General features: G+C 40.4%; 1 protein-coding gene across 3 annotated transcripts in view; it reads right to left on the bottom strand.

The window, feature by feature from the left end:
- The window catches only part of pde1a (phosphodiesterase 1A, calmodulin-dependent), an 811397-nt gene that overhangs the window by 627133 nt on the left and 167194 nt on the right, over nucleotides 1-17070 (bottom strand). For all 3 annotated transcript variants that reach the window (XM_072579068.1, XM_072579063.1, XM_072579064.1), the window contains exon 3: nucleotides 2779-2889. In XM_072579068.1, the coding sequence (XP_072435169.1) occupies nucleotides 2779-2889 (111 nt within the window). The remainder of the gene's footprint in view (nucleotides 1-2778; nucleotides 2890-17070) is intronic.

Raw genomic sequence — 17070 nt, 5'->3', positions numbered from 1 at the left:
GAAGAGATGAATTTCCTGCAATGTGTGTGGAACACTTGCTGGAACAGTACATTTCCAATCCTACCTGTGCTGGATCTGATCCTAGCAAATGGTGCAGGCCAAGTGGAGAATGTCCGAGAGCAGGAGAACATGAGAAAAAGCGATCGGAAAATAATAAGGTTTAATATTAAGTTGGAAAATGATTAAGATCCCAGACTGGAAAAGGGGTCTAAGAGTTGAACTGGTGCGCATGGTTGGAAACACATTTTGGTGGATAAAACTATGGTTGAAAGATGCGAGAATTTAAAGAGAGAGATGAATAGGGTGCAAGGTAAGCACAGCCATGAGAAATAAATGCCTGGTATCCAAAGGTAGAAACCCTAGATAACTAAGGATATTGATGAAAAAAATAAGGAAGCATATGGGGCATACTGGAATAATAATCACAATAGAAATTAGGAAGACGATCTCAAATGCAGGTTAGAGGCCAAGGCTTGAATAAAGAAGGCTAAGTGGAAACATGAGGAAAAGATGACAGGCTGCACTAAAACGAATCACAAAATATTCTTCAAACATACCAATACAAAAAAGATTAGGGAAGGATAGAGTGGGACCCATAAGGAAAAAGCAGGGAAAGCTGCTCACTGAAGCAAAGGGTAATGCCAAGATACTTAATAAATACTTTGCTTCTGTCTTTAACAAATTACAAAATGGTGACATTGGCCCAGTTGAAAATGTGAGTTTTCAGCAACTGAGTGGTATAGTCTTAGATAAAGAAGAGGTGCCAAAAAGGCTGGCAGTATAGAAGTTGCCAGGCCCAGATGGGTGCATCCTAGATTGTGAGAGATGCATGGGGAAAAAATTGTGGAGCCATTGACAGGGGAAGATGATAGCCTAATGGTATTATCTCTGAACTGTTCATCCAGAGACCCAGGTACTGTTATAGGAACTGGGTTTGAATTCCATGATGGCAGATGGTGGAATTCAATAAACAAAAGTCTGGAGTTAAGAGTCTAATGATGACCATGAATCCATTGTCAATTGTTGGAAAAACTTTGGTTCACTAATTCCCTTTAGGGAAAGAAACTACCATTCTTACCTCGTTTGGCCTATATGTAACTCCAGATACACAGCAATGTGGTTGACTCTCAACTACCCTCTGATCAGTTAGTGATAGGCAATAAATGCTAGCCTAGCCAGTGATACTCTCAGCCAGTGAGTGAATAAAATACATTTCCAGGATAAGTTCTTCGGGGACTGAAGGTTTGCAAATGTGATGCCACTATTTTGGAAAGGAGCAAAGGACAACCCAGGAAACAAGAGACCTTTCACCTTCACATCAATAGTGTGAAAACTGATGGAGGTTACAATATGGGATAAGGTAAATGTACACTTAGAGAAAAATAAGTTAACACTAGATAGTCAACATGGCTTTGTCCAGTGCAGGTCATGGTTGACAAATTTAATTGAGTTCTTTGATAAGGGGATACAGGCAGTGGATGTGGGCAGTTCTGTGGGTGTATAGTTGGACTTTCAGAAAGCATTTAGTACAGTGCCATATGGCAGATTGGTTAGCAAATTATAAATGCTTGGGATTGATGAGTCTTTGGCATTATGGATTAGAAGTTGGCTAAATGATAGGAAACAGACAGTAGGTATGGATTGGCATTTCTCAGATTGGAGACAAGTTGAAAGTGGTATTCCCTAGGGCTCCGTGTTGGGACGCTTGTTTTATTCTGATTTGTATAAACAATTTGAAATTGGGTGCTGAGGGCAAAATCTCTAAATTTGCAGATGATATTCGGCTCTTGACAACAGTGAATTGTGAGGATAACGCTGAGCGATTTCAGACAGACAATGATAAATTCTTCAAATGGGCAGACACCTGGCAGATGAATTTTACTGCAGAGAAATGAGAGATAATGCATTTTGGTCGAAAAAAAGAGAAACAATATGGGCTTAAATGGTACAACTTTGACAGGAGCATAGGAACAGGGAGACCAGGGGATACACATGAATTATTCCTTGAAGGTGGCCAGGCAAGTTGAAATAGTTATTAAGGAGGTTTATAGGATCGTTAGATTTATAAATAGAGCATAGAATATAAAGACAAGGAAGTAATGCTGCAGCTGTACACATTTGGAGTTGTGTTTACAGTTCTGGGCACCTTATTCAAGGAAGGATGTTAAAGCCCTGGAAAGAGGGCAAAAGAGATTTACTAGAATAATGCCGGGAATAGGAAGTTTAGATACAAGGAAAGATTAGAGAAATTGGGGTTAATCTCGTTGAAGCAGAGAAGATTTAAGGTGAGGTGGTCAAAACTATGATCAATTTTGACAGGGTAAAGAAGGATATTCACTCTCCACTAGTTGGCATGTCAGTAACTAGGAGACAAACTTTCAAGACTGTCAGTAAGAAGGCTAGGAGTGAGATGAGAAGGAATTTCTTTACTCAGAAAGGTGTTTGGATTTGGAATGCGCTGCCTGGGAGAGTGGCTGAGGCAGATTCCATATGAAGTTTCCGAAGATATATATTTAACAGTAATTAATTTAGGGGGTTACGAAGATTGGGTTGGAGGTTTGACTAGTTGGGTAGCTCTTTTGGAAACTGGTACAGACACAATGGGTTGAATGGCCTCTGGTACTGTAAAATTCTATGATTCTTTTTAAGTCCTTTGGGATGATCTGATGTTCTCTTCCCTTTTAGTGTGAAGAAGACTTTACATTGGTGATGAAGAATGTAGAGAGAGCAGCATTACATGTTGACAGTGTAAATATTCATCATTAAGAGAATACTTACATCCCCTGCAAGCGAATCCACATTTTCTCAGTATTGTCTGGTTTTAGGAACTCAAGACAGCTGCTGTCAAATTCCTTCATCTCTGCAGGCGAAGCTTCCATGGTGAAAATTCTGGGATTAAATAGCTACAGTTAGACTCAAGCTCAACAACTTTAAATATCCCTCAGTGCATGGTATTTCCCAACAGCCACATTCAAAATATTTTGTTTTAGTAAAGAATCAGAATGCTTTTCCTGTACTGCCAGTGTGAACTTTCTTGGCACTGTTCTTGTATGTAAGGTGGCGCTAGAATTTAAAACAGCAAAGCAAGCACAATTAGTGAGAATAGCTGTATATTAAAATGGCAGATCCATATTCTGTTATGAGATATTTGCAATAAGAATTCAATATTTCAATTTCTCTAAAGAACCTATTATCAAATGAATTAGATATCGACCACAATTCTGATGAAACTGCTTAAAGATCAGGACAAGAAGAAGCACAGAGAAGTGGGTCATTACCATTACTTCCCTGTACTCTTGTTGAAGATAGAAACAGAGGTCGATGATTGTGCAATGCTACATACAAACAGCAAAAGAACAAATCAGTGAAAAGAATACAGGGGCAGATTGAATATCTCAGTAGAGGACAGCATCACCTTTGAAACCAGAAATCCAGATAAGGTGGAAACCATGGAGCTCTACAGGTCGCTATTTAAGAAATACACGTAACAGCTAATGCTGAAGTCACAATTATTCACCCTCTCCTAGCAACTCTGCTCAGTAGGTAACTGTCAATTTATCCAAGAGAGTTAGTAGCTGCACAACTCTATCAGTATAGCGCATCCTCTTAAATTCTCCTGCAAATCCCACATCTAAGCAGTATTCAAATATTTTTCATTGGAAATACAAAGTAAGTTCAATGAATATTAAATGCTAAAATCCTTATTTGGTCAAACCATTTAAATTATAGGCATTTACAAGTACCAAGATCTGTAAAATCCCTCATTCTCAAGTATTATAGGAAGATTAATGAAACATAATGATCAGTGAAAAAGCAAACAGGAAGTGTGCATGATTTGTGAAATATATGACACTAAAATATAAAAGCTTGCAAATCCTATTTATTTTCTGCATCCATCTTTAGCAAACACAAACTGACCTTAATTCCTGCCAGGCTTGAGCACATCAATTTCAATTCTACCATTGTACTACATTGGTGCTGCCAGTTACCCAGTCTCATTGATTGTTAATAGCTGCATTATTACAAGTGCCCGATGTGAAACTATAATATAGAATTACATTTGTTGACTGTATGATACATAGGTAAGTGACCAAGGTGGTAATATATGTTAAAATATAACTTAATAGTATGTTAATAGATGAATAGGTTCCTCATTGTGGGAAGCTGTGTTTAAAATGACTGCCACAGTCAGTCAGATCACTGCACTCTCAGGGAATTGATTGTATGTGATGCATTTGGGATGTTTCCAAGAGATCTGATTGGTGCTTTATAAATAGATCATATCCCTTTCTTTACTATATTAACCTTCTACCTCTTAGGCCTGCTCATCTGCCTGACAATATACATCTGTTAAAATATCAGTAAGTGTTACGAATTATAACACTTGGAGATTTGTCCATATATTTGCAATGCAGCTCTTCTAATTCTCCCCATTCCATAATTACTATGTCTATATAATAATCTGCTTTATTGTCAACAAGACTATGATATAGAACCAGGTTATAAATAAATTTGAGAAGAGAAATATAATGATCAAATAAAAACATTACAAAAGTACAGTAAATGACAGTCAAAGCAGTGACTGACAAGAGAATGAATAGTTACATGCAAGTCTCTCCAAAACAATGAACAGTTTAAAAAAAACAAGATTAGGAGATTCTGACTTGTTTTGATTTCACTTCACTTCAGGTTTTGACAGCAGAACAGGAGTTATTGAATCAGGCTCCATGTCAACCAGAAACCCAAGTACAGAAATTCAGTTTGGATATCATAATTTGAATGTCAGAAGGCATGGGCTTCTGCAGAACCCAGAAGTAGAAAAGGCAAACTTTCCTGGCTGATGTATTAAAGGGCTAATCTTCCAGTATTCCCATGCCCTTGGCTTAGCTCTAAAAATCTAAATCTAAAAAGAGCTGGTGCTGTACTGTCAAATGGTATGAATGAATGAAAACAGCATGCAACCATGCAAAGCCATTTGACAATATTTATCCATAATATAGTTGACAAAATAAACAGCTATTCTTGACCAATGTATCTTTAAACCTAAACTGAAAACAAGGTATAAGGAAAATTAAAGGCAGACAAGGACCATCAATATCAGATTGTGATTCCCCTTGTAGTAAGTGGGCGGCACGGTGGCACAGTGGTTAGCACTACTGCCTCACAGCGTCAGAGACCCGGGTTCAATTCCCGCCTCAGGCGACTGACTGTGTGGAGTTTGCACGTTCTCCCCGTGTCTGCGTGGGTTTCCTCCGGGTGCTCCGGTTTCCTCCCACAGTCCAAAGATGTGCAGGTCAGGTGAATTGGCCATGCTAAATAGCCCGTAGTGTTAGGTAAAGGGTAAAGGGTAGATGTAGATGTAGATGTAGATGTAGGGGTATGGGTGGGTTACGCTTCGGCGGGGCGGTGTGGACTTGTTGGGCCGAAGGGCCTGTTTCCACACTGTAAGTAATCTAATCTAATCTAAAAAAAGACTGTGTAAAATGGCAGCCTCAGCACTGAAGATTAGCACACCCAAATTTAAATAGCATTGGGCTGTAGGGAAGTCACCCAACTCTCTCTCCATTTTTATTTTCTCTGGTTTAATTGGACATTACATCACCTATCTCACAGAAAGTGGGTCAACCAGCCTTTGGCTAGGTCTTCATAAGCTGTTCCAAATTCCATAGTGGGAGATATGGAAGTGCAGACTGAAAATCTCTCTTCGTGATTATCTCCTCCAACTTGAGGAAACATCTGGCCAATATTTGGTCCCCCTCACAGAAGCACAGTAGAGGTCAGGACTCACTAAATTTGGAATTTAAAGCTTTGTTTTTTTTGCCAACACTGCAGAATGAGAAATGTCAGTACTTTAACAGCAGCTGTCAGTTGTTTCCAACAATACATTTTCTCCTTTGTTTTATAAGGTACTTCCATTCCACATATGCAACATAGAAAGTGAGCAGATAATATCCTTGCAACGAAAGAGCATAGTTAAGTGACTTGAATCATCTGTTTCCTCTTCACATTTAACAGATTGTCTTGTATTCTCATATTGCCTGTTCCACACGTTCGTCGAGCACAGCAATAGCTGAATATTTGGGAATCACACTCAGAATCCAAGTACCATCTGCACAGCTTGTTACCTCGATGACTTGTTTGTCTCAATGGAGATTGGTTTACCATAGAAGTGCTTCGTTTAAGTCAATATGTGAGACAATACGTTCGCCAAAATATAAAATTCACCATTTACCCCTGAGCATTCAGCAACAATTTCAGTTGTAGTCATTATTGGCTGGATTCTATACTGTTACAGCAGCTCTTTTTTCACCAAAAGATTACTTCTTCTAAAAGTATAAGATCAAAATTGCCATGGCAACTGCTTAAACTTGGGAAAAAAACTAACTTTGAAATTAAACATTAACGCAAACAATTTATTCAAAACTCTGCATAGAATGTATCGTCAAAAAGTACAATAAAATGGCAAGGTGGCCCAATCTGCTTCCACTCTGATCCATTGTGTTTAACATAGGGAAAGGTGAGTCTTAGCTGCAATACTGATAAAAGCACTGCCCACAGTTTGAAGTGATGCGAATTAGAATAAGACACTGGATAGAAAGGTCTGAGAGGATGTCAACAGACTAAAAATCAGGGGCCTCAATGCTCCATAAGTTCACTCCTTTGAAGCTTTAAATTGAGTTAAAAGCAGGGATCTGGGGTCAGTTCATCTGCCAATTTTTCTGTCAGGAGTTTTCGAGTCATAGAGTCATAGAGATTTACAGCACAGAAACAGACCCTTCGGTCCAACTTGTTCATGCCGACCAGATATCCCATCCTTGTAAATCTTTTCTGAAGTCTTTTAAGTTTCACAACATCGTTCCGATAGAATGGAGACCAGAATTGCACGCACCATTCCAAAAGTGGCCTAACTAACGTCCTGTACAGTCGCAACATCACCTCCCAACTCCTGTACTCTGTACTCTGACCAATAAAGGAAAGAATACCAAACACCTTCTTTACTATCCTATCTACCTGCAACTTTCGAGGAGCTATGAACCTGCACTCTAAGGTCTCTTTATTCAGCAACACTCCCTAGGACCTTACCATTAAGTGCATAAGTCCTGCTAAGATTTGCTTTCCCAAAATTCAGCACCTCGTATTTATATAATTAAACTCCATCTGCCACTTATCAACCCATTGGCCCATCTGATTAAGATCTGGTTGTAATCTGAGGTAACCTTCTTCGCTATCCACTACACCTCCAATTGTAGTGCCATCTGCAAACTTACTTAATCCCCAAAGATGAGTGGATTTAGGTCAGTTTGAATATAAAGACATTCAAAATTTGAAACCAGCATCCAACAGTCCCTGTCTCTCTGGTATTAGGACTTATGACAACATCCAAAACCCCTGCACCAATAAGAGAGCTAGTAATTTAGAGACTGGGCACCTCCAATTTTACCTGTTTTCCAGGCTTAACCCTCACCAAATGTACTTCTTGGATCACAGGAAACCCACTTGATCAAAGGTGATAAGGACTGCCGTGTGGAAAATGCAAGTACTTTACCAGCACTGCTGGTAAAGGAGCAGGATTACTTCTCTAGAAGCTTAGCTACCTCAATTTATCAATTATATGGAGATGCCAGTGTTGGACTGGGATGTACAAAGTTAAAAATCACTCAACACCAGGTTATAGTCCAACAGGTTTGTTTGGAAGCACTACCTTTCGGAGCGCTGCTCCTTCATCAGGTGGTTGTGGAGTTTCTCCACAATCACCTGATGAAGGAGCAGTGCTCCGAAAACTGGTGCTTCTAAATAAACCTGTTGGAGTATAACCTGTATTGTGTGATTTTTAACTCAATTTACCAAGATCAGGTCATCCTCCACCAAGCTGCATACCCTACCCCAGGCAATCACTTCTCCAGCAATTGACTCCTTAAGCTTTATCTGGAGTACATCCTTCCCTGGTGCACATGCTCCTACCCACAATAATAGGCAAAGACTGTGGAGCTTGATGATAAGAGATACAGGAAATTAGGGCCACAGTTCTTTTCTTAAGTTCATTGAATCCACCCCAGACAAGGCCGTGACCAAAATGTAGCATTTGAAAATAGCAATTAAAAATGGTACGAATACAGCTATGCTAGTTGCTCTTTACAAATAAACTCATTTAAGTGAAAAAAAAGATGTAGCGACATTCCGATAAGAATAATACATATTTCAGAAGTTTTATAGTTAGAGTGTAAACAGATTTATATATTGATTTTCCTTACACGTGCTCATGAATAATATGGTTCACGAGAAACAGATACCCCATGATTGTACTCAGAAACATTGAGGTTATGTGGTTTAGTAACTGCTTTTCTCCCGAATTGGAGATGCTGGTGTTGGACTGGGTTGTACAAAGTTAAAAATCACACAGTACCAGGCTATAGTCCAACAGGTTTAATTGGAAGCACTTGCTTTCAGAGCGCTGCTCCTTCATCAGGTGGTTGTGAACGACACAATTGTAAGACTCAAAATTTATAGCAAAACTTTACAGTGTGATGTAACTGAAATTATACATTGAAAAATACCTTGACTGTTCGTTAAGTCATTCATCTGTTAGAATGACCATGATGATTTCACTTCTTTCATACATAAATCACAAAACTTTTTTAAAAAGTTACATTCTCAGGTTAACTGTAACAATTGGTGTCAGCCCAGATAAGATGTTAAGATATTGAAGGTGTTAGCCCTGTGTTCCCTGTCTGTGCCATAATGTTTAGACTGATGTTAATCTAAAAAGTGAGTTTACAGAGTCTTACATGGATTCTTGCAGTTTTTGAGCAAAGTACAATGTAACTCTGCAAGTACAAATGTGTCCCACAAATGTATATGTGGGTTTTTATGTGTGTATGTGTCAGTGTAAAGTGGTCTAAGTCTATGAGAGGATGCATTTGTGAGTGTAGAAGTGTGTGTCTGGGGCGGGGGGTTGGGAGTGTCCATGTGTGTGTCTGGGGCGGGGGGTTGGGAGTGTCCATGTGTGTGTCTGGGGCGGGGGGTTGGGAGTGTCCATGTGTGTGTCTGGGGCGGGGGGTTGGGAGTGTCCATGTGTGTGTCTGGGGCGGGGGGTTGGGAGTGTCTGTGAGAGGGGGTATCAATGAGGATGAGCACCTCCCCAAGATCTTCCACACATCTCCACTGCTCGCCTTTAAACAACCACCAAACCTCAAACATATCATTATTCATAGCAAACTGCCTGGCTTTCAGGGCAACTCCATACAACCCTGTCATGGTAGGCACTGCAAGACGTGTCAGAGTGCGGACATAGATACCATCATTATGCGTGGGGACAGCTCCCACCATGTACACGGCAGGTATTCATGTGACTCAGCCAACGTAGTCTATCTCATACGCTGCAGGCAAGGATGCCTGAGGCATGGTACATTGGTGAGACCGAGCAAAGGCTACAGCAACGGATGAATGGGCACTGCACAACAATCAACAGACAGGAGTGTTCCCTCGCAGTTGGAGAACACTTCAAAGGTCCAGGACATTCGACCTCAGACCTTCGGGTGACCATTCTCCAAGGTGGACTTCGGGACAGGCAGCAGAGAAAAGTGGCCAAGCAGAGGCTGATAGCTATGTTCTGTACCCATAAGGAGGGCCTCAACCAGGACCTTGGGTTCATGTCACACTACAGGTGACCACCATTGCACTACACACACACACACACAGTCACACACACACACAGTCACACACACACACACACACACACACAGTCACACACACTCCCACACTCTCATTTGCACCCTCTCACAGACTTAGACCACTTTACACTCACACACATATAGACTATTCTCACAGACACTCACAAATCCCCCCCACCCCAGACACACAAACACATACATGCACACTCCTACAGACACACACACTCCCCCACTCACACATGCATCCTATCACAGCCTTAAACACTTTACCCTCACACACACATATACATTCTCTCTCATGGACACTCACAATCCCCCACCCCAGACACCACACACACACACACACACACTCCTATACACACACATACACACAGACACACCTATACACAGACATGCACACAGACAGTCACACACACTCCCACACTCACATATGCACCCTCTCACAGACTTAGACTACTTAACACTCACACACACATATACACTCTCACACAGACACTCACAAACCCGCCCCCCCCCCACCCGAGACACGACACACACACACCCTCACAGACTTAGACCTTAGACCACTTTACACTGACACACACACACACACTAAGTCTCTCTCAGACACTCACCAACTCCCACCCCAGACACACACACACACACACACACACAACCCACATGCACATACGTGCACATATACACATATATGCTTATGGGGTGAATTTGTACCTGCAGAGTTATATTGTACTTTGCTCAAAAACTGCATGAATACATGTAGGACTCTGTAAACTCACTTTTTAGATTAGAATCAGTCTAAACATTATGGCACAGACAGGAAACACAGGGGGCTAAAACACCTTCAACATCTCAACATCTTATCTGGGCTGACACCAATTGTTACCCAATGACTTGTCCTACCTGCCTATCTTCTTTTCCACCTATCCACTCCACACTCCACCCTCCCCCCTCCACCACCCGACCTATCACCTTCATCGCCTCCCCCACTCACCTATTGTACTCTATTCTACTTTCTCCCCACCCTCCTCTCATTTATCTCTCCACCCTTCAGGCACTCTGCCTTTATTCCTGATCAAGGGCTTTTGCCCGAAACACCAATTTTACTGCTCCTCGGATGCTGCCTGGACTGCTGTGCTCTTCCAGACCACTAATCCAAAGTCTGGTTTCCAGCATCTGCAGTCATTGTTTTTACCTAACCAATTGTTACAGTTAACCTGAGAATGTAACTTTTAAAAAAAAGTTTTGTGATTTACGTATGAAAGAAGTGAAACCATCATGGTCATTCTAACAGATGAGTGACTTAACAAACAGTCAAAGTATTTTTCAATGTATAATTTCAGTTATATCACACTATAAACTTTTGCTATAAATTCTGAGTCTTACAATTGTGTACTCCACAACCACCTGATGAAGGAGCAGTGCTTCCAATTAAACCTGCTGGACTATAACCTGGTGTTGTGTGATTTTTGGCTTTGCTTTTCTCCCACTTTTTTCCCCAAAAGATTGAATGTAATGCTGACAGGCCACAAGTAATAGATTTACTTCTGAACCGAAAAATAGGATGCTGTAAAATTCTGTAACGTACTGAGAGATCAGCGCCTGAAAATAACACCGATGGAATTACTCCCCTTTTAAATACATGTCCTAATCAGTTTGATAAATAATCAAACTTTTGGGTTTTAAAAAAAACATAAAGCAAAGTAAACCTCCTGCTCCTATTTTCTACACATTGATTTGTGTGGGCACATAATTTGCAAAGTGATGTGCTGTGAGAGCTCAATTGTTAAAGCTATCTGAGGATTAGTCTCTTCCCTGTTGTTGCTAAGGTGAAACTGAGGCCTGCCTCTGTAGCCCACCCACAATTTTTTTAAAAACTCACGACAGCTTGTTGCTGTTCAGCCAATAATCATCTCAGACCTGCCTTCAGGCACAGAGCTCAATAAGATGATAACATGTTTAAGGCAATGATTGTGCACCAAGAAAAATGCTGGAAGCTGTTATACAAATGGCTGCATTCAAGACAACTGAGTTCTTGAGTTCAAACCTATTTTTCAACAATTTGTCAGACCATGACTTGTCTACTCAATATTGCCAGCTGAAAGTCAGGAGCTTTCAGTCATTTAAGTAGAATATTGTCAAGTAAGCCTGCAGTATTCCATTTATCCTTTCCCTCATATCTAGACATTTATTTATGCTGTCCAATTTTTTTCAGGTGTGAAAGAAAGTCAGTCTTGAATATGCTGGTTCAGAAAAGTCTAATCCAATACAAGTGAAGTGTCCCTCCATCATATTGACAAAATGATAGGCATCCACTGTCTAAACTGAAAGTAATTATTAGTCTCTTTAACTATAAACAAAACAGTAGCCAAATGCATGCTTAAAACCCTCTGTGAATTGTTGAAAATCTGGCTGCATTGAAGAAGATTTACCAGAACATCAGTTGCTGAGATACATTGGAGATATTGGGCCTTCTTTGTTTTGAGGAGTATGAGAGGAGAGTCAATACAGGCATTCAAAATCAAGATGTATCTGGACAGAATAGGCAGGAAAATAATTGCTACCATTAGCAAAAGGATCAAGAACAGGAGTCACATGTACCAGGCAATTGTAGTAGAAGGAATTCCTTCTACAATCTTTCTCGTACAGTGAGTGACTGAAAATTCGAATGCAGCTGGAAGATTGTGCTGAAGGCAGGTTCAATCAAATAATTTAAAAGAGAATCAGTTATTATCTGAAAAGGGAGAATGCGCAGGGATTAGCACTGGATAAACTGCTCTTTCAGTTAGGTAGGACAGATATAATGGGCTGAATGGCCTTTTTCTGTGCTGCAACCATCTGTGACTCTGATTCTGTAACCTAGTCATTGATCTGTGAAACCCACTGACAAAAAAGTAGGCTTTTAAAAGTATCTACCTGATGTTTGGAATCAGGAGGTGCTTATTAACAGTGTCACCTTCCTGGAGGCTGTTGCACTCCACGTGTCACCCCACCACCTTCATCTCCTCCTGATTAGTTTCTTCCCTGCTTAGCGTTTTCCTACAGCTGTTGTTGCTGCTGATGTAGCAATTTGGATCCTCTTCGCCGACGAGCTACTGACTACATCCAGCTACTGTCCATAGCTCAAATTTATTCAAGCCCACAACCCAACATGGGTGCACCTTGGGCTCATCTATTTAGAGGCAGAGATCATTCCCAATACCCAATTTACTGTAACCTGTAGCCCTTTTCAGCCACTAACAATAACCCTAAATTTCACCAGGACTGTTTCAATCTCATAGAATAACATTGACAGAAGCTCAACTGAATGGTCATTAGAATTTTCAAGGGCTTCTTTTTGTGTGCACTTACAAGTTGTTTTGTGAATTGTTATCGGTCACCGTATCCTTGACGATCTTATCCTTCAGTTAAGAAGGGCTAAAGAACAAAAACGTATAAGTGCATTGTTCAAAATACTATGTACAGGGGAACCTCGATTACCCGAACGTGATGGGCAGGCGCTACTTCATTCGGATAATTGACTATTTGGTTATTCAATTTAAATGCCTTTCCTCTGCTCCACATTTGGGAGACTGCAGCAGCACACAGTGTGTGAGGCCCTGCTCCCCTCGAACCCCCCCCCACCAATCCCTGTCCAGCATTCCGGGGCAGCCAGACTGGACACTAACAATAAGACTGCTGATGCTGCCTTTGTGAGGTAAGTCTCCAAATAGCACGCGCGCGCGCGCACACACACACACACAACTTCTTACTGCAGCTTTTTGACAGGTTCCACGTTTGCTCTGTACAGGACAATGCTGGTCAGATTATCTGGGGAAGGGGGAGGATTTAAGGTACACCCCTCTGTAGGACTCCAGGGAAAGTGTGGGGAGAGAGAAAGGGCGTGAGGTTAGTCATTTGGAGATGGTGCCTGTTTAATCAATGTAAACAAAAGGTGCGATCAGTGTTGGAAACACGTCTTTGATGTAATGTTTCTACTGAGACCTCGAGATCTCCTTTGGATAATCAGATTTTCGGATAATTGGTATTCGGATAATCAAGGTTCCTCTGCAGTCACCAACTAGAGGGACAGATGTAGCAGAACAAATTTTTCAGTGAATTACAGAATCACAGAGTAGCTCTAATGGGTAACTTTAATGATCAGAATAAAGACTAGGAAAATTGCACTATCAAGAGCAAATCGGAGCATGAGTCTCAATAGTGGGCTCAAGAATGTTTTTCTTACCAGTTTATTTCCAATCCAACTAGAAAAGAGGCACTAGATTGTTTCTTGGGATTAGGATGGGCCGAGTAGATCAGTAGAAGAATATTTAGGGAACATTTAGCTGGACTCTGGAGATGGATAAGACATAATTCAGAATAATCACAACTCATTGCAAGAAGCAGAAGCAAGCTTTAATGGGGTAAAAATGGATCTGACCCAGATCAACTGGAATCAAGGATTGTCAGAAAAACTGCAACCAGACAATAAGCTGCCTTTAAAGAGAATGTTCAGATACAATAAAGAGCATATTCGAATACAAGTTGTAAAGGGAGGACCAACAAATGCAGAGTTCCTTGGGTGATAAAAGAGACAGACAGATAAAGCAGTAAAAGGGATTTTTTTTTTGACAGATGTCAAGTGGACAAACAATTGAGAGAATGAGGCTCAATATTGAAGGTTCAAATGGGAAATGAAAAATCAAATAACAGAAAAAAAGCAAGTATGAGAAGAAACAGACAGCTGGCAAAAAACAAAATTCAAAAGTCTTCTCTAGACAAATAACATTTAAAAAGAAGAGTCGGATCAAAGGGTTTGAAAAAGGGCTGTCGCGTGGAGGCAAGAAACTTTGAGTCATGGAGTCATAGAGATGTACAGCACAGAAACAGACCCTCAGTCCAACTCGCCCACACTGACCAGATATCCTAACCTAATCTAACGAATACATTGCATTTATCTTTACTAACAGTCTTTTGTATGGGACTTTGTCAAATGCCTTCTGAAAGTCCACCAAAACAACATCCATCAACTTACCTCGACCAAATACTTTTGTCACCTCTTCAAAAATCTTTATGAGGTTGTTCAGGCATGACCTATCCTTCAAGATTCCATGCTTGTTCTCTGATTGTTTGAGGTGATCAGTTCCCCTATCCTTGATGATAGGATTTCCCCAACAATTTCCCTATCGGAGATGTCCTGGTGATTTGTCATCCTTCAGTTCCATTAATTTCCCCATTATTAATGCTTTACTTATTTTTATTGAGACTTGGTCACTGATCCTCTATTAATTAGCTATCCTCCTCTTCTGCTGTGAACACTGAAGCAAATTAATCATTCAGTATGTCTGTAATTTCCCCATGGTCATTGACAATATCCCTACTCTCAGTCTCATGTGGGTCAATAGTACTTTTAAACAGCTGATTTCCCTTTATATAACAATAAAATCTCTTCTTACTGTTTTTTATGTCCCTTGTTAGTTTCTTTTCCTAATCTTTTTCAGCTGCTCTTATAAGATGTTTTGTGGCTCTTTGTTGGTCGTTGTATTTGTCCCCATTCTGTGAAATCTGCGCTGTTCTTTGCATTTTTAAAAAGCCCTTTCTTTTAATTTTATGCTGTCCCTCACCTCCGAATCATAGAATCCCTATAGTGTGGAAACAGGCCATTCGGCCCACCGATTCCATACTGGCCCTCCAAAGATCAACCCACCTCAGGGTTAACGTTGATAAGAACCTGAATTAGACCAGCTATATGAATATAGGGGCTGCAAGAGCAGTTCAGAGCCTGGAAAGTCTTAAGTAAGTAACTCACCTCCTAACACTACCTCCCCCTCCCCATTATTGCCTATCCACCATCTGCAAGTATCATGTCTTGACTGCCATCACACTCAAGAGTTTCACAAAGCAGAGGCCAAAGCAGCTGATTGGGTGGCATTCCACACACCACTCATTCGCTCCCTCTACAATGACACAGTGGCAACATTATGCACCATTCTAAGATGCACTCCAGCAAGATGGTAGATTCCTTTGATAACACCTATTAACTTGCAAGCTCTATTATCTAGAAAGAGGAAAGCGACGGATTTGTTGACACCTCCAATTGAAAATTCTTCACCAAGCCACACACCACCCTGACATGGAGATTGCTGTTCCTTCTCTGTCACTGGTTCAAATTCCTGGAATTCCTTTTCTAGAGAAAGCAAAACATGACAGCAGCAGTATAAGAAAGTGATTCACTTTCTCTAGGACAACTAAGGATGTGCAACAAATGTTGGTTCATATTCCATGAACAAATTATTTTTTAAAAAATGTTCAGTATCTTATGTACTCACAAGCAAGTACATTAAAAACCGAAACAAGCCATTTCTCCTCAGTCTTTCAAATACACCCAGTCTTGAAACTGGATAATCCTGAATTGAAAAATCTCACCATTATATTAAAAATAAATCAATATGGAATCATTCAACCTTAGGTGCTAAAGGTATCAATTGTTATGTCACTGGAATAGCCAGTCAGACCAAGCCAGACTCATGAACACTGGATTTGCAACACAGTGAAATTAGATCCTTGAAATTACTCTATTATTCCTGACTAAACTTCACAAATAACTGATCTTGGACACAATTTTTATTTAAGTTATAAATTTAAACAATTTATTATTAATTATGTTAGTAGAACACTGATGAACTACTAGGCAATCTAATTAACATCTACAATCTAAGATCAGTCTTCTTCAATCACCACCCCCAACTCACATGATTTCAAACAGTTTGATACAGTTAAGAGCATATTTTTAAAAAATAAATGAATCTTAAGATGTAAGTTTGATAATCATTTCAATGATGAATAGCAAGCCTTCAAGAAATTCTTTATAAATAGGGTGGGACGGTGGCACAGTGGTTAGCACTGCTGCCTCACAGCGCCAGGGACCTGGGTTCGATTTCAGCCTCAGGCGACTGTGTGGAGTTTGCACATTCTCCCCGTGTCTGTGTGGGTTTCCTCCCACAGTCCAAAGATGTGCAGGTCAGGTGAATTGGCCATGCTAAATTGCCCGTAGTGTTAGGTAAGGGGTAAATGTATGGGTGGGTTGCGCTTCGGCGGGGCGGTGTGAACCTGTTGGGCCGAAGGGCCTGTTTCCACACTGTAAGTAATCTAATCTAAAAAAAGTAATCTAATCTAAAAAACTGCATTGTATTATAGAAATGCAGGATTGTTTCTTGCTGGAAGACACTGCTCAATTTTCACAGTCCTCCAGAGACTTTTCATGATTTCTTATAGACTTGGATTCATGTCACAAGACTTCCAACAAGTCAATAACCAAAGAGTTCTGGTCTACTCTAGCTTATATTTTTTGTGTTTTATAATCGGTAAAAAGCCTTTCCAGGAATTTCAAATCAAGCACAGAAATAAAGCTTAAACAATTTAT

The sequence above is a fragment of the Chiloscyllium punctatum genome, chromosome 10 (genome assembly GCF_047496795.1).
Source record: "Chiloscyllium punctatum isolate Juve2018m chromosome 10, sChiPun1.3, whole genome shotgun sequence".
Classification (NCBI taxonomy): domain Eukaryota; kingdom Metazoa; phylum Chordata; class Chondrichthyes; order Orectolobiformes; family Hemiscylliidae; genus Chiloscyllium; species Chiloscyllium punctatum.
This window is presented reverse-complemented; position numbering and strand designations above follow the sequence as displayed.